Source organism: Talpa europaea (assembly GCF_964194135.1).
Source record: "Talpa europaea genome assembly, chromosome: 12".
Taxonomy (NCBI): domain Eukaryota; kingdom Metazoa; phylum Chordata; class Mammalia; order Eulipotyphla; family Talpidae; genus Talpa; species Talpa europaea.
In genome coordinates, this window is record NC_140079.1 from 34,852,530 (window position 1) to 34,875,649 (window position 23,120).

The 23,120-nt window shown below is 34.9% G+C and overlaps 1 protein-coding gene across 2 annotated transcripts in view; it reads right to left on the reverse strand.

Moving 5' to 3' along the window:
* GRIA4 (glutamate ionotropic receptor AMPA type subunit 4) overlaps positions 1-23,120 on the reverse strand; it is a gene marked incomplete at its 3' end in the record, with an annotated part of 354,667 nt that overhangs the window by 15,307 nt on the left and 316,240 nt on the right. For both annotated transcript variants that reach the window (XM_084248455.1, XM_084248456.1), the window contains exon 13: positions 22,396-22,643. In XM_084248455.1, coding sequence (XP_084104581.1) covers positions 22,396-22,643 — 248 coding nt within the window. The remainder of the gene's footprint in view (positions 1-22,395; positions 22,644-23,120) is intronic.

Genomic DNA, 23,120 nt, shown 5'->3' on the forward strand with positions numbered 1-23,120 from the left:
GATTTTTTAATAGAAATGAAATACCAATTATTTTATATGTTGGTTTAGACTACTCTTTTGATAAAAATAAAACCATTTCATGAGAGGGTTATTTAACAGGGTTATTAGCCATATCCAAAGACAGTTTCACAGCACAATAGAAAACAAAAAGCAAAATAAAGAAATGGATAAAGAAAAAAAAGCTTTACATTGAGAAAATTGTTTGGAGATATGCTCTCTACAAAATTATTCTAAGACATTGTCTTTCTGGTATCATCTAATAGGCCATGTAAAAACAGTTTAGTTTCACACTGCTATCCGTGTGTGTGTGTGTGTGTGTGTGTGTGTTGTTTAAAATTTATTTAAAATTAGATATTTGGTTAAAATTATACATTTGACCAAAAGGTAAGTCACTGCCCAGTTCACAAGTAACACACATGTATTCCTTCTAGAAACGTGATCAATTGTGATCACTTGATAAAGACCACTTTATACTATCATGCAAAATTTACCTTTCCTTCATGATGCATAGAATCCACTTTTATAAGTAATATTTAGAAATAGTCTTCAGGATTTCAAGAATTCTTTCACTTTTAAAACTGCCTGTTTCCACAAGTGTTCGACTAAAGATGTAATATTTTTTAGGTAATCAGTTTAGGTCTAAAGAATCCTTTGATTACTACTTAAGCTGTAGCATAAACCACATATGCAAGGACATCTGAACATCTGTTCTATTTCATAGAATGCATTGCTATTACACTTTATTAATAACAATCATTACATGACTTTAAAAATATACATTGTTACTTCACTCATTTTTCTAGAATAGATTAAAAAGTATTTTTTATCAAGGCAAAACAATGAGGAAGTAATAAGCAAAGCTAAGGAAGTCATTCCTTAGGTGAATAAGGTAAATGAAGGGCAGGGAAAGCTGATCCTTGCTGTGGCACATTTTATTCCTGCATTAGAATCCCCTTCATTTCAGACTGAGCTTTCAAAATCAATGTCAGAAACACATAGAGATGATAAGGGACATTATTGCCCTGATTATGAACTAAAGAAGCTGTAACAGTTTTTTTGCCAGTAAGAGATAGAAGAAAAATAGTGTGAATTATTTCTTATATTAAATACTCCTTTTATTCTGTTAAATGCAGCTTTTTAATGGGAGAATTTCAATTGAAATGGATTGCTTTCATTTAAACATGGGAGGAGAGAGGGAAGAAACCCATGTGACCACTCCCGTGCCGGATGTGAGAAGTAAGAGCAGGGATGTGTTGTGGACAATGTATTTACAGGCTGCCTGCAACAGGGCCCAGGTAAATGAGTTGTCTGCCTTTGCCTTTTATGCCTTACAGAAACTTTAGTTGAGAAAAACCCTTCTCCAAATTTTTTTTCATAGTTATGGCATGTGGGGGTACTTCATTAACGGTTGGAAGGAAAATGCTCACTTAGACAAATTATAGGACCTCTAGAAAACTTTTAAGAACTTTCAATCCTGAAATTTCCCTTAACTGAGTTTGAGATTATGGAAAGCCATACATCACTGCCCTTCCAGCTGTGGCCTGTTTTGGTTATGAGAAGCTTGTTGAAATACCATATAAAACAAAAACTTTAAAATGGGAACTAACAGATCCAAGCTTATGCATATTTAAATTTGGGGTAAATTAATCTAGTGTAAAGTAAGATTTTCTTATTAGAAAAGCATGCTTAACCCAGGCTAAGATATTTGTTTCTTACCTTCTACCCTTCCATAAAAACAAAAACACTATTTAATTCTATACATTTGGATATGCTTGTATGCTTACTTTATACCATACTCATTATATTTACTTCTAGACCATATTTCTTATAGTGCAATTCCTCTATTGGTAAGCTATTAATGTTTACATCTGATGAAATGTCTGCCTAAATAGGGGGAATTTTACAAGTTTGTTAGGTATTTTTATGATTTCCTGGCTTTGTGAATACTACAGTAAAAAAAAAAAAAGATTGATAATAGATAAGATTTTATCAGACTATTCAGGGCACATATAGTTTGTTAACTCATTTGCAATATAATTTTTAGTCTGGTTGCAACAAATTCAATTTCACTTAACTTATCAGGGTGAACATTTTATTGTTGGTTATGATTTGAGTATGTATGGACCCAATACACTTTTTGTCTAAACTAAACTGTGCAGTTTAACTAGTGCCTATTATCCTTACAAGAAAGAATCCATTATTTATATACACATATATACATTAATTATATACACTCTCCTCAATTTTAGTCCTGTGCTGTCTTTAACAGAAGTGTTCTCTTCAGACTAAATGTACTATGGAATTTATAATCAGCTGTTAAAATGTCCATAATATTTATCTGAATGATGTTAACATTTCTTTCAGCTTCCCCAATAAATCTTAATATATTTTTTAAAAACTTAAATGTTGTGTGAATCAACAAGAAATTATGTAAATAATCCCTTTAAAATATCTTTAAAATCTGTAAAGGATATTGGTAAATTATTTATACTGGAAGAAATACAAATCATACAAAAGTAATTCAACCTTACTTGGATTAAACTAATGTGAAATAAAGCAATGCAAATTCATTTTTTGCAATTCATGTTGGGAGAGATTAAAGTAAAAATAATGTTCAGTTTAGCCAAATAATGTTCAAATATAATGTTCAAAGATTTAATAAGGTGGGCATCCTCATACACTGATGGTAGAATTAAAGAATGGAAAGAAAATTTGGTTTTATGCAACAAAAGTTTTAAAACAATTCTTACCCTTGATAATTATTGATTTATTAAATATTGATCATAATTCCCATTTTTTTCAATCAATCAATGCTAAGAAATTAATGATATTAGTCAAGCAATTTATAATTAATCTCAGAGTACATGCACGTAGCAAAGCACTGAAAGCAATCCATATGCCCAACAGAAGGGCACAATAGTGGTTCTCAAGCTCAATTCGGATATCAGAACCACTTACTGAAATACAGAAGCTCAGGTCTAACCTTGCTGTATCATATTCTGTTGACGTGGGGTCAGTGTATCTACCTTTTTACAAAGATTCCCAAGTGACAGCATTGATAAGCACTAATAATTCATATGACTGAATGCTTTACAGCTATTAAAAGTTTATAATAAGGAAAAATGCTTACAATGTAACATCAAATGAAACAAGAAACAAATCTGTATATTCATTGTGCTCCTAGTTTAAGAGTAAACTATATGTTATAGATATTTAATGTTAATGGAAAAATATTGGGAAAAAAACAACAGATCATTATCTTTGGGTGGAGGATTATGATAGCTTTAGATTGTGTTTTACTGCTAATGCTTACCCACCCAACTCACACTTCCTATAATGCAAAGTAATACTTTCATGATCAGTTAAAAAAAAAAAGTCCTCTCAATTATCATATAATGACTAATAGTCTTATGCAAACCAAAGTACATATTCTATTTTGGATTTAAAAAAAAATTGAGAAAGGTAGAATTTAGAAATTATTATCAAGTACCTTAGAAAAGCCTTCATTGATCCTGATTATGTGGTTTGCCACTTGGTTTTGTGCCTCTACAGGCCAACAGACTTGTGAGGCATTTGGCTTCCACCGAGTTTCTACCTTATTTTAAGGAAACAGGCATGCAGAGAAGTAGGAATAATGCAGCAGTTATGCCTACCCCATCAGATGGGATCTGCAGGAGGTTAATAGAACTCTTTGTGGCCAAGAGAGATCACACATACTTCCATAAACAAGGTGAGTCTTTTCCCTTAGGCCAAATTAAATGAATGTGATAGTGAGTGGACCATTTAAGAAAACATGTATACCATTGTTTTTAGAAAAGGAGATGCCAAGGCTGGCAATTACATTCTTTAAACAATTATTAGAGACCCTAAGAAAACAGTCTTTTTTGATTTTTTAGGAATTAAAAAAAGGAATTAAAAAAAAAGGCAACTTGTCTTTATTTTCCATCTTACCACATATTTATTGTATCTCTTTTTTTGAAATCAAGCTAAAATTTCAGGTTGGAAAACTCATTTGATTTCAACTGTTATGCAGCAAATAAATATGTGCAGAAACTTTTTCCAGGACCACTCTAACAAAAAATAGGTAATTTCATGAAAAATGAGTACTAACCATCCCTGCATAGACCATTCACTCAGTTATTTAAATCTTAGCTGCACTGTCAATAGTCAGAAGAGTTGCAAAAAGGAAATTTTATCTCAAACAAAATGAGACAGGTAGGGTGGAACAAATGTTACACAGGATTTATTTTAGATTTGTGGTTAATTAACCACAATGTGTCCCTGAAGTTAAAGGGGCATGGAAGAAGTTAGCAAAAAGACTGAGAATTGACAGCAAATCCCAGAAGTCTGTATCAAGTCAATTCGTATTCACTAAGAACAGAAACTATTTCATCAATCAAGAAAATGCAAAAAATAAATAAAAATCAATAAGCAGTCAAATGATAAAGAGTTAAGAACTAAATATATCTGATTCTAAGGAAAGGCATTTGCTTGCAAGTTGTACAGTTTCTTAGTTACTGGAGCCTGGAAGATGAACCACTTCTCATCATTATCAATGCTCCACTAAGTTTTCAATTTAACTTGTCGCCATGCTATCGCTTTTCTTCCCAATTATTTCTTCCAGTAAACAAGCACAGGGATCATTATGTTTTATGGATTTGTACACTCATTTCAAAGGCAGAATTTGGGTCAAATTGCTCTCTCTATATATATATACCTAAAATTGTCTGTAAAAGATATTAAGATTTACATAAAATGGGATTATTGATCAATAATTTAATATCAACATTGGGAGGGAAAAATTTTTATGTGATAAGACAATTTGGACCCAACATGATTTGTAATGCTTGCCTGAAAATTATTTTGCTAGGGAAGGACATGTCTTTGTTGGGGGTTTTGGATAACATCTATAAAAATTAGTGTATAGAGACCTTTGCTTTTCACACTCTGAGTGAATCAAAGAGTAGAACAAATTAAGTAAATACTGGGCTAGATTCCAGGAATTGTCACTAAATTGTGTGTTCTTTGCAGTTTGCATAACTAGTTCTTATTTCAAAACTAGGTCTGAGGAATATAACTGTAATTTTTACAAAGATATCTTTCAGTAATTTATTTAGATATTTTCTAGTGTTGAGTCACTTCATAAACAATCTTTTAAATATATCATGCAGATGATTTCATGATTTTGTCAATTTTTAAATAACAGAGTAGAATTTTGTGTCCTCCCTTGGGTCATCGACCTTTTTTTTTAGAAGTGAGTGAAAGCTCTGTGTACTTTCTAAGGAAAAGCTTACTAACATGCCAAACCACAGGCTGGCACAAAATATTGGGGAGTTCACAGATCTTGGAAGGGCAATTGAACACAGATCAAAAATGATTCTTTTTAGATTCTACAGCTCTATATTTTAAATTAATAATTATTATCTACTAAGGGAAGAAAAATAAAAATATTTCTAGGATCAATGGTGGCTTCAGAATAATAGTGGTTTTAAGATGTGATTTGGCAGGTAGGAACTTGCAGCATATTAGCCTTAATCTGTGATTATTCTGCAAGCATGTACAGGGCTTTTCAAAAGACTGTATGTCAAATCAATAAAACTAAATTAAATCAACACAAATTTAAAATATTTTGACAGTCAAAAGTTTATTAATGTTCCCTTAACATTTAGATAATGCTATTATTCATATTAAATAATATACATTTTATTTGCAATGCAGTAATTGAATTGCTGCTTGCAATTATATGGGATAAAGTCCCCACCACATGCCTCCCCATTGTTATGATCATTTTCTGTGACAAATCATCACAAAGAGGGCTTTGTTTCAAGTTGAGACCACAGCTACGTGGACTGTGAAGTGCATCTAGCTATCTCTCGCTATCATTCACTTTTTATATTGTGATTATTATTCTAAAATAGAATTTCAAAAAAAAACTGGAGAGCTGGTTGCTAACACTCACACTAGGTCATTTATGCAGACGTCCTGCCTGGCCTCAGACTGGCTGCATGGACTCTGGCCCTGGCCCTAACTTTGGTGCCTTCACCTTCACAGCCATGCTCCTGATTCCCTTCAGACAGTTTCCAGAATTCTAAACCACTCCATGGAACACAGACCGTCTTTCCTTTTTTCAATCCTTGGCTGATGCTTAAAAACCTCCAGCAATTGCCTTAAAGAACCAGAATCCTAGAAATTTTGAATCAGTGTGTGGTTCAGAGGTTGTCCCCAACCTCTTCATTTGATAGATGTAACCATTGGGGCCTAATGAAAGTTAGGTGACTTGCTCACCAAAGCCAGCTGGGGATGCAGGTCTTCTGCTTTCTGGTCCAGTGCTCTTTCCCACAGATTGAGATGCCTTTGCCTTCCGTTCTGTGTAGTTGAATTATTTATTCATCCTTCCCATGGCTCTCTCAGGGAACTTTTCTTTCCCCCCTCCCAAGAAATTTGTCAGGCTTTGTAGGCATCATCTCTTAGTAAGCTTTGACTCATCTAATCCCCGTACTAGTAAACTGGCAACTTCTGACCCCGAGTTAAAAATTCCTTTAGCTAATATTAAACTGCAAAGCAAGGGGTATTGTTTATTTAAACGATCCTTCCCAAATAGCCAAGGTGGAAATACTTTCTTTTAAAAAAAATGCCAAAAACCTGTATGATGTCTTGATTTAACTGGATGGTAACATTTATTATCTCCCAAGGTTAAACTGTAATGGATCTATTTTGATACATACAAGGTTCTTCATGATTAAAGTTCTAATCTTTTGGGACACATCATTTTGGATTCCCAAGAACAGCATTATAAGGAAGTCACAGTGTATGGCTCAGAAATTTTCCATAGAACTATAAAAATAAATAAGTAAATAAATAAAACAACAAAGTCCAATTATAAAACCTCCATCACATCACTGAATTCTCATTTCTCCTTTCCTATAGACAATTCATGAAGAACTGCTCTTCTGAAAAGTATCTCCAAAGTCTATATTTTCATTTCTATCAGTTGGTATCACCTTAATCAAAGCCTTTATTGCCTGAGACAAGCTCTTCTGACTTTCTCAATCTATCCTCAGCTTCCCAGAGTCAGAATAATCTCCTTTTCTACTTGTTCATAGTGCTTGGTCAAAAAAACTTCAGTGACTCCAAGATACTTTTCTACTCTAATTTTCCAGACAATCAAGTTTTCCTAAAAATTCAGCTTATATGTACCTTTCATGTAGAATTTTATTGAACCAGACACTGTAACAAGTTCTTATTCTCATTGACTTGGCATTAGGGCTATAGTAACCACAAAGGTGGCATGGAAACCCATGTCTCTCTATCTCAGAAACCCCATTTTTTACTCACCCATATTCCTCAAATAGAATCTCTCTCTGACCAACCTATTTTTCTTATTGTCCCAAAGAAATTTTGATAAAATCTTTACCAGGAATTTTTTTTCCTCTTAGTCTTTCTAAAGCACTTACTATTTTCCAGTAGTCACCCATGGACTTATTTATTCAAGGAATATTTATCAACTCATACATCTGAACTTTGCATACTCTAGATTCTATTTATCTCCTACTTCTTTGAAAGATGACATCCATTATTTGGAGCACTCACATTCACTCTGAGTCATACAGTACTTTACAATGTCATCTCTGTACGTGTTTTCTCCTTCTTGGAGGACAGCAGCTCTGTCTTATGGTCACTTATACCATTCTTGGTCCTAATGCAAGGCGAGAAATAGAGTAAGCATGACGTCACCACATGCAGAATTGATATCTCAGCAAATTATCTGGAGGTGCTACATTGCAAGCAACCTATTAAAATAAAGAATAGTGTGCTGGACACTAAAAGGGAATCCTTTGACCACAGAATCTAGTGGATTTTGGGAAGACCTGGTATATGAAATAAGAAATGAAAGGTTTCATAACTGTCTAACAAGTGCTGACAAAATGGACAAAAAATGTTGACACTTGTTGTCTTTATGAAAAGTGGAAAATAATGGGTCCTTTGTATGAACAACACAATTGAAGATGATATTTCAGTGACATAAGTTAAAATAAAGGGATCATCTATTATTTTGTGTAGCAGGACAAGGAAAACACATAAAATGATAAAAAAGCAAATCCAAGTTTGTTGTGACACTCCAAACTAAGCTCTAAGATGAAATTCCAGCTAATGGCATTTCTGTAACTCAGTTCTAATCTAAGTGTAGCAAATAAAACACATCACTTTTAGAAAATAGTTCTGTTACTAATTTTACTACTTAGAACAATATAATTCAGTATACTTTAGACATTAAACATTCCACTTAATAACAGATCTTAAATGCCAACTTTATGGTTTAATTTAAGATTTATTTTACAACATATTTAAATATGTATTTCATTCACTATGTGTAGTTTATATACTCATTATGTAACTCTAAATTTCCTACAAGTTCTTGAGAGAAAAAAATTAAAGTTTTGATTTTTCTCTCATTTAAGGTTTCAGATTTCTTAGCAGTAGCATAGTATTTGATGTAACTTAGAATACATAACTTAAAATGTCTTTTTAATGATCTTGTTTCATCTACCTTAAAAATTAGTTTGGTTTTCTTTTGGTGGGAGAATAGCACAAAGACAAAAAGGAAAGTGAGTAATATAAAGAGGTCATCTAGAAATAGGGATTCCAAGCAAATGGGATTTTGAAAGGGAAGTTGTCTGAACTTGGCATTCAAAGGGCTCTAAAAATAGCCCAAGCGTAACAATTCTAAATCCTTTGTCTTCAAAAATTTTTAAATTTATGACTTCTCAGGTGATGACAGAGATGTGCTTTTCTTTGAGAGCAAAAGGACTAATAATTATATTTCAAAACAGACATATAATCTCTTATTTTTATTAAGTGATTCAAAGAGTAAAAAATATAACAAAATGTTTAAATTCCAACAATAGTCTTGCCTACATTTGCTTCTATTGGTATCAACACTAGAACACCTCATACAGTCTTTCAGTTGTTGTTCATCATAAGTTGGCTACTTCTGAAGCTACCGGCTTGGATACTTCTACAAACTATTTTTAATGTACCTAGTAAATGGAATGCAATTAATGTGAGATCAGTATTTGTCACTTCACTGGAAAACAAAAGGAAAAAAGGTGTTTCATGTCAATTTCAGGTTATACAAAACAAGTCACTGCAGAACTAAGATTCTTTCCCTAATTGAAGTTACCATAAGATATTTCATAAAGATTCTAAGTATGCTTGACATAACTAATGTACGGATGGCAAAATTTAACACATAACCAGTCTACCAAAAATTTCATTTTTTGACAGGTTGGTTAGGCAATCCATAAAATCTGGCATCTTAAAATTCAAAAATGAACAAATCAGGAATGAATAATGTATCTGAAGTACAGTGTAAACTCATTAAGTGAATCAGTGAGTGAGAAGTCAAAACTGGTTTTTACCCAACTCATAACAAAATGCAGTGCTTAGGTTTCTGGATTTGGTGGCCACAACAATATCATTATCTACATAAATTGTGTGAATTGGTATTAAAATCAAATTCCTATCTTATGTGTCCTCTCACATATGTTCCTAATCTCATGACCACTCTAGTTTCTACTCAGAAGACCACTGCCTCTAACAAAAATATATAATTCATAAATTATTTCCTTCACTACAAAATTCTAATGATCCAACTTTACGGTGAGTAAAATTCTAAACATGTTTGCAACAAAATGACAACCATGTTTCTGAAAGATGATGATGACCATTTATTAGCAACAAATTGCCTAATTTCTCATAATTTCTGCATATTTCTTCTCCTTCCAAAAACTCCCTTCTTTTTGAGCCCTAAGTATCTTAGTCCTATGAGATCCCAGAGCTGCTCAAGCCACATCAGATCCAGGTAACAATAACAAAGAATGATTGCTGGTCCCTTCATAATCTACGCATCTGCCTTTCTTCTAATATCTCAAATCTGGATACTTTTGAAATTCTCTCATTTCTTTCTCCCTCATGGAAGCACCAATTTGAAACAGAACACCAAAGGCAGGAATACTAATGATTTCCATGGACAACAACATACAAAGTGAGAGGTTACAGTGGAAAAAATGTAACGGTAATATAAAGCAATCCTGGGAAGAGGTATATAAACATGGCAAAAAAAAGTGCAAGGCAATATTTCCTCCCTTCTTATTTTGTACACAGTTTTCATATAGTATCTCAAAATTCTCATTGTCTATACTACTTTTGACCAAACACAGCCTGTTCATATTTCAAATGATAAATCATTTAAATTATATTGTTGCATCTTTTAGTAAAAATTTATTAAAAATGGTTTATCTTCTATAGAAACACTTTGGATTTCAGTTTTATATTTTTGTAACCCCTTGCCCATCATGTTATGACTGACAACTATCCATATTCTACATACAGAAAAATTAACAGTTGATGACAATTTTCTTAGGCCTCTGTAATAACTGAATTCTTAATGAAAGACTGGCACTCGTATTTAATGATGATGGAAAACAGAAATGCGTTAGCCTGTAAAGTATATGATGTGTTGAGGGCTTTTATTTTTTTCTACTATAACCTTTGCTAAGTGAATGTCCAAACAGCTATTATGCACAGGTGGCAAGCTGGTTTCCTAATGCTGGTGGGTTAAAAAATATAAATGTATAAAGAAAAAGGGATTAAAAAATAGGTGGGGGAGGGGTTTCCTTCAAATGGATGGAACCCATTCTTTTGAAAGAAAACTCCCCTCTTACCTTGGTCCTGGAGCTGGTTAGTTCTCCTCTGTCCTCCTCCTAGGGGAGAAATACCCAAAGTTAAACAATAATAGAACATGGTCTTGTATTAAAGTCAAGTTCAGTTCTGGCCAACCCCTTCCTCAGGTCTCACAAGACACTACCAACTGTCTGATATACTGGGGCCTTCTTTGAATTTAACATCCATTTCAAGGATTACGCCAAAGGGAATGAACATTAGCTGTGTAAAGGGGACAAAATCATCTGCTCCTCATCAGTCTGACTTGTCTAAGCTCTAATAAACAGAAGACTGGCTTAGAGCAAGGAGCTCATGAAGGGCATTGCTTGGGTATCACTCCTCAGCTGGGGTGAATCATGGAGGGGATATGGATGTGAGTACCTAGAAAGTTAGTCAGGAAAAAAGAGGGGTGCTGTGGAGTTCTCACTGCATCCCCTTGATGTTCTTCCTGTCATTGAAGGGGAGAGGAGAGTGCTAAAGCAACACCATGCTGGAACAGTTCAAAGTGATATGGACAAGAATATTATAAAATTGAAAATATCTGCAGGTCATTAGATGGGAGGGATAGAGAGACCTCAGGGTGAAATATATTTTCAGAAACTACAAACTTATTTTTTCAAAACAGGGAATTTCAGGTTAGATAAAGAAGGAAATTTTTTCTTAATGTCTGTCAACTAGGACTCCTGGTGTCTTTAGAGAGAAACAGGGCTGCACAGTAAAAGAAAAAGGGATCTGTGAACTAGACAATGAGGACCTCCTAGTCAAGGTGTCACTTTTTATTTGAACTGAACTTTATCAGCATCATTTGTCTAGATGAAGATAAGTGCACCAACATCAAGGAGAAGGGGGGTGAGGTCAATATATTCATATATATGTGCTTAGTATGTAGTAGTTAGTTACTAAATTTTAATCTCCTGTTCATTTACAAGGTTTCTGATCTGTTCCTAACTTACTTGAATCATTTTGTCTCTTTTGAGGCAGGGAACTCATGAACTGAGCTTGGAGTCAGTTCCTAGTTACCCTTTGGCATAATTTCAGAGATAGCGATGGGCTCCCATAAAAAGTATCAAATACCAGACAACTGATTGAATTCCATGAGACATGAAGGAAAGTGGAGACCAAGAATGAGCCTGAACCCATACAAGATCATGTGCTATTGTTATTTAACTTTGGGTAACTTATTAAAATTCTTTATCAAGTAAAATGACATCAGGTGAGAAAAATGGATGTACTTTGGAATCTCAGGTTGTCACAGTATCTTCCAGAGACATCAAAATGAAGGATGTTGTAATCATTACTCTAATGGCCATTATGAAATTGTGCATGGAAGAAAAACACTATGGCAGGTTCTACGTTATACATCTGTTACTCTTACCATTCACTCAGCATTAGAGTCATCCTATGGACTTCAATCACCTTCAAGTTACATGATATAAATAAGGCAAAGGAAAGCTCCTCCAACTACACACATGTTCCCCTTATGTTCTTCCTTGAGAACTTGAACTTCACCCATTATCTTTAATGGATACTCAAAAAGTAGTTATTTAGACAAGCAAGACTTTTATCCACTAAACTTGATAAATTTTAAAGTATACAGAAACAGAACATTTCCTTTTTTTCTGAAACAGATACATGAGAAATTGGAAAGCTGTGCTATAAATAAAATATAAGTGAATTATGTTTTATGAAATAACTAATTTGTTCATGAGAATCACTTACATGGCAGTTTTCAAGGAAATACTTTTATATTCAGAAACGAACTGAGAATCTATGAATAAGAGCAGCTGTGGATACACTGCCTGGGGTAGGTAAAATTACAATGGCTGTGCCGTCTTCATGCTTCAGGGCATAAACTAATAGCTATTATGATGAAGGGGGATATGAAAAAGAAATTAAGTAATACTGAAATTGCTGGAGTTATTATGGGACCCTTAAAAGGATCATCCTCTCAAGTCTTACATATTGAAACACCTCAGGATACCACATTACATGGATCAATTTTTATCACACTTATATATGGAAATGTTTTATTCTACAAGAAATCAAAACAATCCCTTCTACCAGCATGAGTTTCACTTGCTATTTATCCCCCCTTGGGTGTCATCCAGTGGAGTTGTCAGAACCGTTGCCAAAACCTTGATGTCAGCATATAATTTTAAATGTCTCTCTACACATAGTTGTGCAAGACCTGTGTCAGTCTCTAGCTCTGTTGGTTTTTACAGAGTGCTTTCCTTAAATATCTTTCCATTTGGCAATGTAGAGAACAAGAAAAGCAGCTATTTACTGGAGCGACTTAATTACAAAACTCATGAGCTTCTATTGAGGTCCTGGGGATGAATTTTCCCTAGTTGTGAGGATCTGTAGTCTCGAAGAGCTATAGGAGAATTCTTGGGTTGTTTTGCGAAAGACAGTCCAGGGCACATCTTAGAATCTTAGGCTATCAGTGTGGGAAGGGAATTCAGATATCACAGGCACAGTGTGCTCTCTGAGATGTGAAAAGCCTTTCTACTTCCACTTGAACAACTCTGATGTTGCATAGCAGAAGCCAATTTTCCCCTTCACTCCATTTTTGGATTAGTTTTAATTGTTATGAATTCTTTCTTTGTGCTGAGCTGAAATTTACCTTTGTAACTCCTTTGTAAGAGTTTATTTAGTTTTTAATGTAAGAATTATAGTTCCTAAAGCTGCACACGGGTATTTCCAATATGCCTGGGACTTATTAGTGTAGCCAAAACTGCAGCAAAGAACATCACAAAACTGTTTAGTCTAACATTTTTAGAGCAAACTACAATTATATTAAAAAGTCCCTTGTTTTTGTTCTTTCCCCACAAGAGCACTGGAGAGAGTCAGAAGATCTCAGTTCTAATCTCAGCTGTGGGACTGTGGGCAAGTCACTTAACGCCTTTCTCTAACTTATAATATCTTTGTCTAAAATATAAAGACATCATAAAACAGTTAAAAGGTGAGAATAAAAAAAATATTTATGTGCAAATGGTTTGTAAGCTCTAGTGTGTACTGTTCCTTTTATTGTGTTACTCAAGAAATATACAACTTGGTAAATTTTAGAGTTCTATATTAAGCCAAATTTAAACATTATTTCTTAAAAGTGAACAAATAAAAAAAGGAACATTAAATAAATGATACATATATTCTGTGACTTATACAATATCATTACTTAAATGATATCATTTACTAGAAAGCAACTCTCTTCTTTTTTAAATTTACAAACTTTGCTTATATAGGTCAGCTTTGTTGGGATCCTATGTATCTCTGAGTAATCTGTAACATAAGGCAAAGGTTAGGGTACTGACTTGGAACCTTGAATGCTTGACTTCATTTTCATTTCCCATACTTCAGAAAGATTTTCTCTTCATGCTAAAGGCACTGGCAACATAGAGCAGCTACACTTTCTGATAAATTTGATGATTTTTTGTGGTCCTCATTGCAAATGCTTGAAAAGACAGAGTATGAATCAGGGAGGCAATGATGTGTTCTCTTAATTACTAATAGGAATCTGGTGTGTTACCACTTGTGAAAGGATGTTCAGAAGCTTCATATCTGTCAGCCCTAACTATGAATCAAATAGATTCTAGAGCAGCAGATGCCTTGAAGACAGTTCTTGAACAGTTTTTATACAATCTCCTGTGTAGTGATAACAATGGAAAGGGGTCTACACACTTTTATATTTTCTTTGAAAGTAAGGAGCTGTTTCTATCACGTTTGTTTGATTGATTCCAGTTTAATTCTTATTTTGGTTAATGGCAGATATTTAGCACTTAGTGAAAAACATTGAATATTTAACATTTCTGTGCAAAATTATTTGCATTAAATTTCTTCATTGAGTACCCCTTCCAAAGTAAGCTAAATAAAGTCCACTTTATTTCAACACGATATGCTGTGTGGTTAGTGGTATTTAAAAATATAGATTTCTGCCATATCTTGGTTCTATATATTTTCAAAGACAGAATTGATGCTGAGCAGTTTTATGTCTTTAATTTTTCTTGCTGACTTATATGATGTTAAAGGAACATATTAAAATGGTTTCAGAAGGTTTTTGAAAGAATGTTTCATTCTGTGGGTGACTCCTAACAATGATTTTTTGGTTTCAGAAAGTCTGGAATATATCCATTTAAAATAAACTGCTACTTTTAATCTTGAAAACGCCATTTCTGATAAGGAGGATAAGTAATGTGTTCATAGTAACGTTAACTTCTGATTATTGATATGACTACAATTCACAAAGCTGTTATGATGAATGAAATGTTTGCTTCTAAAAAGCCTGAGGCCAGGTTAGGTATTTAGGAGAGCTGAACCATGACTTTCTAACAATTGTGCTAGGTGCAGAAGATACTGTATGTGTGGCAGTTATTTTGATTATACACTATTTCATTCTGAAAATGAGTTATAGGGAATATTATTTTTTTGGGGGGGCAAACATGAAAATAAATGAGCCACAATTTCTTATTCCTACCTTAAACAAAATATATTTTAAACCAATGTCTTTACTAGCTCATTCTAAATGACTGCCAAATTATTTTATCTTTCTGTTTCTTAAGTATGAATCATGAACCAGCTCCATTTTGGATGGTATTATCTTCAAAGATAAAAGAAGCTAATAATCTAAGAAGTTGTAGATGAGTGGTTCCCCATATACTATGCTCAAAAGAATAGTACACTTTCAGTTTTACGGAAAACCATTATTACTTGTGATGTACAATGTAGATGCTTATCGTTAGCATAAAACTGCATTAAAGCAGTGTCTATAAGTATATTACATTTCCACAATAAAGGGAGCTCTATGTTATTTTATTATAGATAATTTGGAGTTTTATGGTAAAAAACCTGATTACTACCACTCTTTCCCAAATCCTTGTGCAAATACACAATATGCTTTCCATGTCTAATTATTCTGAGTTAAAGAATTAAAGAATTATTTAAGATCTTTAAAGAAATTCCCTTTTTTTTCTTTGGCATTCCCTCCCCACCCAAACTCTGTGCTCTCATATATAATTCTTCCCTTCTTGCTCCTACTGAATTGTACAAAGTTTAAGAATTTATATCCTTCTGAATACTTTAAATGTTCCTTTCTGTGGAGATGCCTTTATTGAGGTCATCCAGACTGTAATCTTCCTGCAATCTTTTCTTGTGGAAAAGTAAATCTGGATAATAGGATCCTGCACAAACGAGGCAGAAAAGACAAAACAACTAAATGCCACCCCTTGCCCTTGACACTGTTATGAAGCTGGATCCAGCTGCTCCTAAACTAACCATAGGCAACTTTATAACTGTAAACTTCAAGGGCATTTACTCTCCATAGGTGTCATGGCCCTATAGTCTGAGGTCTTACAGGGAAGAAAATAATTGGACACTTTTTTCTTTAATAATTGATTATAGACAGGGTCAAAAGAGCAATTTTGTACCTAGGATCAGAAAGTGCCACAGGAACCAACTCAGAGAGTGCTGAGTATGAGGAAATGGAGACATTATCAAATAGAAAGGGAAGAGCACAGAAGTTGAATACATTCAAATTTGTTGAAGCCACTTCTAAGGTGTCCTCCAGGAATTCCACGTAAGTGTTAGTGCTCTACCTTTGCTCTGAATACATAACATGATGCCTTCTTGGAATGGTTAGTGTTCTCTCCTGTCAAGGAGTGATGCCTTCTTATGCTTGCATGCCCAATCACCTCATGTTTGCCAGGTGGAGTTGGGGGATGTTGAGAGCCCCAGATGAATAATTTCTCTGGGGTGGGGTGTTTGTCCTGACCTTGAGACTTTACATGCATGCAGTGCATCCAGGTATCAGACCACAGCAGAAACAACAACTCCAAGCATGCTAATATCTGCTGTCCTTACTATTTTCCTAGATCTGGGATTTCTGGTACCATAAATTTCTCTCCTATTTCCTCCGCATACCCTCAATCCTTTTGATGTAGTGATCCTTTCAGATGCTTTACTCAGACTAACTGGACTTGATCTTCTCACTGAGGTGTCTGAGTCATGCCTCTTTCCAGATTTCAGCATGGCCAGAGGCCTCCAGGGGACAGACTCTCCTCCAGGTCTCGTGTTGCCAGTAATAGTTCTGGAGAACCCACATCAGGACTTGCACCAACTGCCACAGAAAGGGGGACCCAGCACACAGAAACTCTCCGGGCCCTGCTTTGTTGTTCCTTTGTGTCTGTCCCCTTTTTAACCTGAGCACTAGCACTGCAATTGTTTGCACTAGCACTATAAGGAAACTAGTCCTTATAGCGAGATGATCTATAAAGACAAGGGACACACACAGCACCTGTCACACTTCTAGACAGAGACCAAGAGGGAACTCTTATATTCACTGTTAACAAGGGGTAAAATCACCCACAGGCACTTTATTATACACCAAATAATGTCTTAGGTGCAACTTTTTATGTTTAAAATATATATCATGCATGTAGGTCCAGTTTACTTGACTTGGTTGGTTATTGGTTCTGTATCACATAAACTGTACTGTGTGTGATCTGAATATTCATTCTGAGAGTCATTATGGGATTGATTTCTGTGGCAATTACGTGGGACTAAAGAACAACAATTTTGAATTCTGATTCGCCTCAGAACTATCAGAATTCAGATCTGGCCTTAGATCTTGATCAAATCAGGTTGTGAAGGTTTAAACTGTTAAACTTCTTTTGCAGTGGTTGTATCTTGTTAAATTTAATCCTCTTTGAAGTCGTAGAAACTGAAATGACCCCAAATGACCTATTTTTATCAGGCAAATTTCTAAACACCACTTCTAAGTGTAATGGTGAGGAGAGCAGAGGGTTAAATAGTACATTTAGAAACTTTTCAAGCTGGTGATACAGAGACAGCCAAGAGCATCTCCAGAGTGAACAATTTGAAAATTACCTGGCAAATGCACAGTTGGAACCCAGTAACCATCTGTTAAATGAACTGGCAAATGAATGAAGGCAAATCATACAAGCAATTTTTTTTTTTTAGTGCTGGGGAAAAAAGGCAAAAATGTGTAATGTCTGATGAATCACAAAGAAAAATGTGACATTTTCTTTTCTTATGGAGGATCTATAATTTTAATCATCTTTTATTTGTAGGATGAGCTAAGTGAAAAATCTAGACTTTTAAATGGCAGTGGACATTTTATGTTTCTTCCTATAGTATTCAACAGCTAGCAGGGGCAGGAGAGAGAATACGGACTTTAAGAGCACAATTTCCCTTTGGAACACATGTAGCATTGATATCTGTATCCTGTGACATCTCAATGTGCACATGGATAATTCTTGGTGGCCCCAATAAATATTAGCATCTCTAAGTGAGAACTGGGAAGAGTTTAAGCATGTTACAACTATGGGGATTTCTGTGCATGTATGTGGATGTTACTAGGTGCAACCGATCTGTCTGTGTTGCTCTGATTTTTGAATGCTAGCCCAATAGACTATATTCCAAAACATAATGAGATCACAAAAATTAAGCTATCTGTAGCATGTTTTAATACAACGCCAAGAAAAATGAAGGATAGGGATAGGCCAAAGCTTATCTTTCCCATAATAGTTAAAACTGAAAACATATACTTGTACACAATTCTACAGCAACTCACTTCCAGAAAATAAGTTAAAGGTTTATTCACTTGAGGCCAAGTGCTGTTCAGTAATATGAAGAGCTCAGCTTAAAATGCCTATACGTTTAAGTTTTTCCGGAGCCTACATTAAAAACACGGACTTGTTATTAAAACCGAATATAGCAACCTACTTCTCACATACAAACTGCAGTAAATCTCTTCTTTCTAAACCTTCCAAGTATACTTGAACTGATGGCTATGTCTTGCAAATATTATATATAAGAAAATGGTTCCTTAGGGATAATATATTTTTTTGAATTTGAGTGTTAAGTTTGAGACATCTGCCCTGACAAATTTTCCAAAGTGGAAAAAACATGGCTTGGCCTACCTAGAGCTTTATCTACTTCAAACATTAGGCCAAGAGGAATCTTCCAGTGTGAGTCACTGCTTTGTTCCCAGGAAGTACTTACAGACACTAGAGACCATGATAGCTTTAAAACAGGGTATGCTCATTTAATCTTTACTTAATAGTCAGTAAGTATAAAATTACTAATTTACTTTTACTAAATGTATTAACTAAATTATAATTCACTCTAACCAACCTTTATCAGTTTTACTTATTATAATATAACATATATCAATACTAAATTTGACAGTAAATTCAAAATAAACATACTCCTGTCATCTAAACTTTACATTTTATTGCAATCATGTCTAATATTTGAAAACAACCTGTAAGCATTTCTCAGTCAGAGAAAGCCTTTCCAAACAGTTTTGTGTTGCCAAGCACTGGAGAAGGGTGAGGTAAGGACAGCCATGGCCTTGGTAGTTGTATGAAAAGCACTGTGCGTGTGGTCAGAAGATTTAGGAGGCACACAAGGTATCAAAGTAAGTAAGAGATAATATAAGAGATGTGACCCTACTATTTCATGATAGGACCTGACAGCTTTCTTCAGAAGGAAAATTTAAAAAATAACTAACGATGCTAGTAAGATTTAAGTTCTTCCCCTCACTTTTATAAATATGGTTTGTAGGAACATGTACCTGTTGGTTTCCCTTTCTTATATTAGACTCTATAGTGGCTAAATTTAATAGCATCAATATACCTGGCATCATTCTGTCATTTAAAAATTGGATAATCTATGTCAAAGTACAGTAAACCAATAATTCTTGGTCATAGTTAATGACCTTCTGTACTGAGAGCTGCCAGTGATAGCTGGGTAGTTTTCACATTTCAGTGCAATGCCCAGAAAACACTAGTGTGAAATATAGTCTCTCTGAACAATAAGGAACTCTGAATTTCATCTCTGCCATAAAGTTGGGCACTAGCTAAAAGTGCTGTAATATAGACATACTCTCTGCCATGATACTGATTGCATTAAGGACCCAAGCCCTGACTTGACAACCTGATTGGATAGTACACTCTTCCTCTTTTCTGAGACATTTGTTCTGAAACATTTGAACAAACAGCAAGGTCTGGGAATTTAAAACTCCCTAGACAGATGGAAGCTTGCTAGCCATTTGTCTGCATTGTCTGGCTAAGCTGGTAAAGAAGGAAAGGCTACTGTTTTCCTTAAAGTCTCATGCTGCCAAAAAATCAACAGAGCAGAGTTTGTGAGAACGCTGTAATTAATGGCAATGAAAACCAGTCACACTGTATTTGGAATAATTAACCTGAAGACCTGGTTAAAAAAGAATTTACAGGTGTCTATAGGAAAACAGACTTAGTCTCCACTGAACAAATAAGACAGAGAGGTTTCAAAGACACACTTGATGCAGATATGGCTTCTCTATTTTGCTCTGATAGATGCAACTATTTTGAATTTGTTTCTACAAACTAAATCTTTTACACAGAAGGTGCCTGTTAGTCCATCTCCATATTAGTTTGCCTCTTTTGAAACAGAAAGATCCTAGACAAATAAGAATGAGAATTTGAACTTAAATAGCCTCCTTCCTGGTTGGCATGGGGGTGGGGCATGAGGATTTGGTGGGTAAGGTGAATGCTGGTTAGCCTTCGGTGCCCTTCCAATGTTCTCAAAGACAGGACAAAATGACTGGTTTTGGCATGCAGGGGCCAGCTTGCTCAGGAAATTGTAGCATGTATAAAACAAAGCACATAAACAAACTCTCTATCCAGGAAGCTGAGTTTAACAATTGCCTCATTAACAAGATCCAAGGAAGGACAGGAAAAGAGGAGGAAGCCAATAGCTGATTATTATACAGCTCTGGACAGATGAAGCCCTTCAGCTTTCCCCAAACAATCCCTGTAGTGTGGATTTGACAAAGTGGCACATTTAAGAGGGAACTCTCTTGCCATCAATGGGAGTCAGGCATACCCGTATCTGAGGGCCAAATGCAGTCCCTAGAACTTGACTTTATCAGTAGACACAAGACAGAGGACAAGGCAGCTACATCCACAGAGAATCAATTAAAAGCAAAAGCGACACCAGTGAATAGTCTGAACACTGATCTACATTTCAGCCACTGTTGCTTTCTCCCCTTCTATTTCTTATAAATTACCCATACTTAGGTGCTCTCACAAATACTACTTCAATAGAGATGTTTTCCTTGGTCTCACTGAAAGTACCTATTCCTCATATTGCACCATATAAAATATACCGTCAAAGACCAAAGTTCCAGTTTAAGTTTCTAAATGGTTGAAAGCTTTTTGGGTAGAACTTATCATGCATAATTTATTAGTTTGGCTTTCTCCTTGCACATCTCTCCAGTTTCACATGGGAGGTATGTTCAAATAAACCTGACTTCAGAACTGCTGAAGTCCACACCCAGATTTATCTGTACTGACTAGTTTTGTTCTACTGCCTTTTCAAATCGCCCCTCTGAACACACCATAAAAGCCTCTGGCTAATTTTCAGTGTTGCTTGTAAACACAAGTACTGGTTAAACGTAAACTTCCCAGGACTAGTAGACTTCTTATATACGTCTCAACCCCTCCCCTGCCCAACACACATAACCAAACCACATTGCACTTCCCTTTTTTGAAACCAATGAAATCAATCATATAATTTTTTATATTGCTTTCATTTCTGCTGGGCAATAATACAGGTCTCATTACCTTCAACTTTCAAAGGCTTACCAGAGACATCATTTTTCAAGACCAGGTTCTTGGTTAATTCCTTTAGCAAAGATTCTGATTTCTTCTTGCATCTGTACTTTGTATGAATTCCTCCTAAGCAGCACTGAGTCTAGAATAATTCATCAGTCTTCACTTTTGACTGGGTTTTCCTCTTTGCCCTAACTCAATAGCAGCCTTTATTGCTTATGGAAAATAGGAAATTCTGCCTCCTGGACACAAACATGTTCATTCTCTATGTCCAGGACCAAGAGGGTAAAAAGGGCAGATTTTACCAACATTTCCTTAAGAATGAAAGTCTGACTTCACACTAGTGGATTATTATCCACAGGTGTAATGCTTGCTCATGAATCACATTTAAGGGGTCTTTGTGTAAACAATTTTGGATTCTCAGTGGGTCTCATTTTACAGATCTTACTTATATCACACTCCTTTTGAAATAGGTAAGAGTGTGATGTGAGTAAGCACCATAAAACCAGAGCCTAGTTTTCCTTCTGAACATAAATTCATTTATAAATAGTTATGATTTCAAAGTTATTACCAACACAACCTCAGGAACATCTAAAATAGAACAATGCCATAATAAATGAAACATTGAAATGGAAAAAAAAAAAACTGGTTTGCTCTGAAGAGGTTGATTTCTTCTTACCCAGAAACTAGCCAGCAGGCATAATTTAAAAAAATAATGATAAAATGTAAAAGTATTATTGACACAATGAGAGTATAGATTTTAGTGACCAAAAAAAGTTGATGAACTGTAGAAGCATATGCTACCCATGTTTTAGGCCCACTGGAAGCAGCTAGTGTTCAACCAGTTTGGTTTTTATATGGCCTTAAAGATATATGTCAACTATGATTAATATTCTAAAAAAAAAAAATTACCTGATTGTTGACCAAAAAATATGAAATGGAGAAAAAGAAAACAAACAAACATACCATGTTCACACACAAAACAAAGTAATTCTCTCAGGGACATCAGGGAAGGTGGAATACTATAACAACACATGTTATATTGTTATACTATTCCACCCACCTTAATGAGGAACCCTTGGGCGTTGCTACTCCATAGCCTTTCGAATCCAGATTTCCTCCCACTTTCATCGTGTCACAGGGCTTTCGCTGCTCAATGTATTCATTCATAGTGGACTCCAGGAGAAAGGCAAATTTGCCCTTGGATTTGCGGACACGAGCTACTCCCTCAGCTGTAGTCCTAGTGAAAACTGACGGCTCTGCGGATCGCATGTAGGTCCACATCTTTTCATACACTGCTATTTTTGATCTCTGGAGGAAATTGAAATAAAATTAAATACAGGAAAGAAGGGAACAACATGTTAATATTGACTGAACCAAGAGAAGGATAAAGTCTTTTAGTATTCTTCCTTGCCCTCTAATCCAATTCGCCATAACATTCTCATTTTCCAATCAGAAAACTACCATTTCACAATATGAAAGAAAAACACTGAAATGTCAGATAATTCACAGTGGTCTTTGAAGAAGCTGGTACCTCATGTCATAATAATTACTTTCTTCAAAGACTTAAAGAATAACTTATTGTTATTTGCAGACTATCATGAAAAATGCACACTACCATGAAAAGTTTCAAACACTTATAATTGTGCTTTATAAAATCACGTTCAAGACAAACTTGACATGGGCCAGTTAAGATTTCATTTCAGCTTTGCAAAATTCTTTTTGATATTGTACTTGAATAGCATCAAATAAGGAAAGTCATTACATTGTTTTATTTTTTATCTTTTT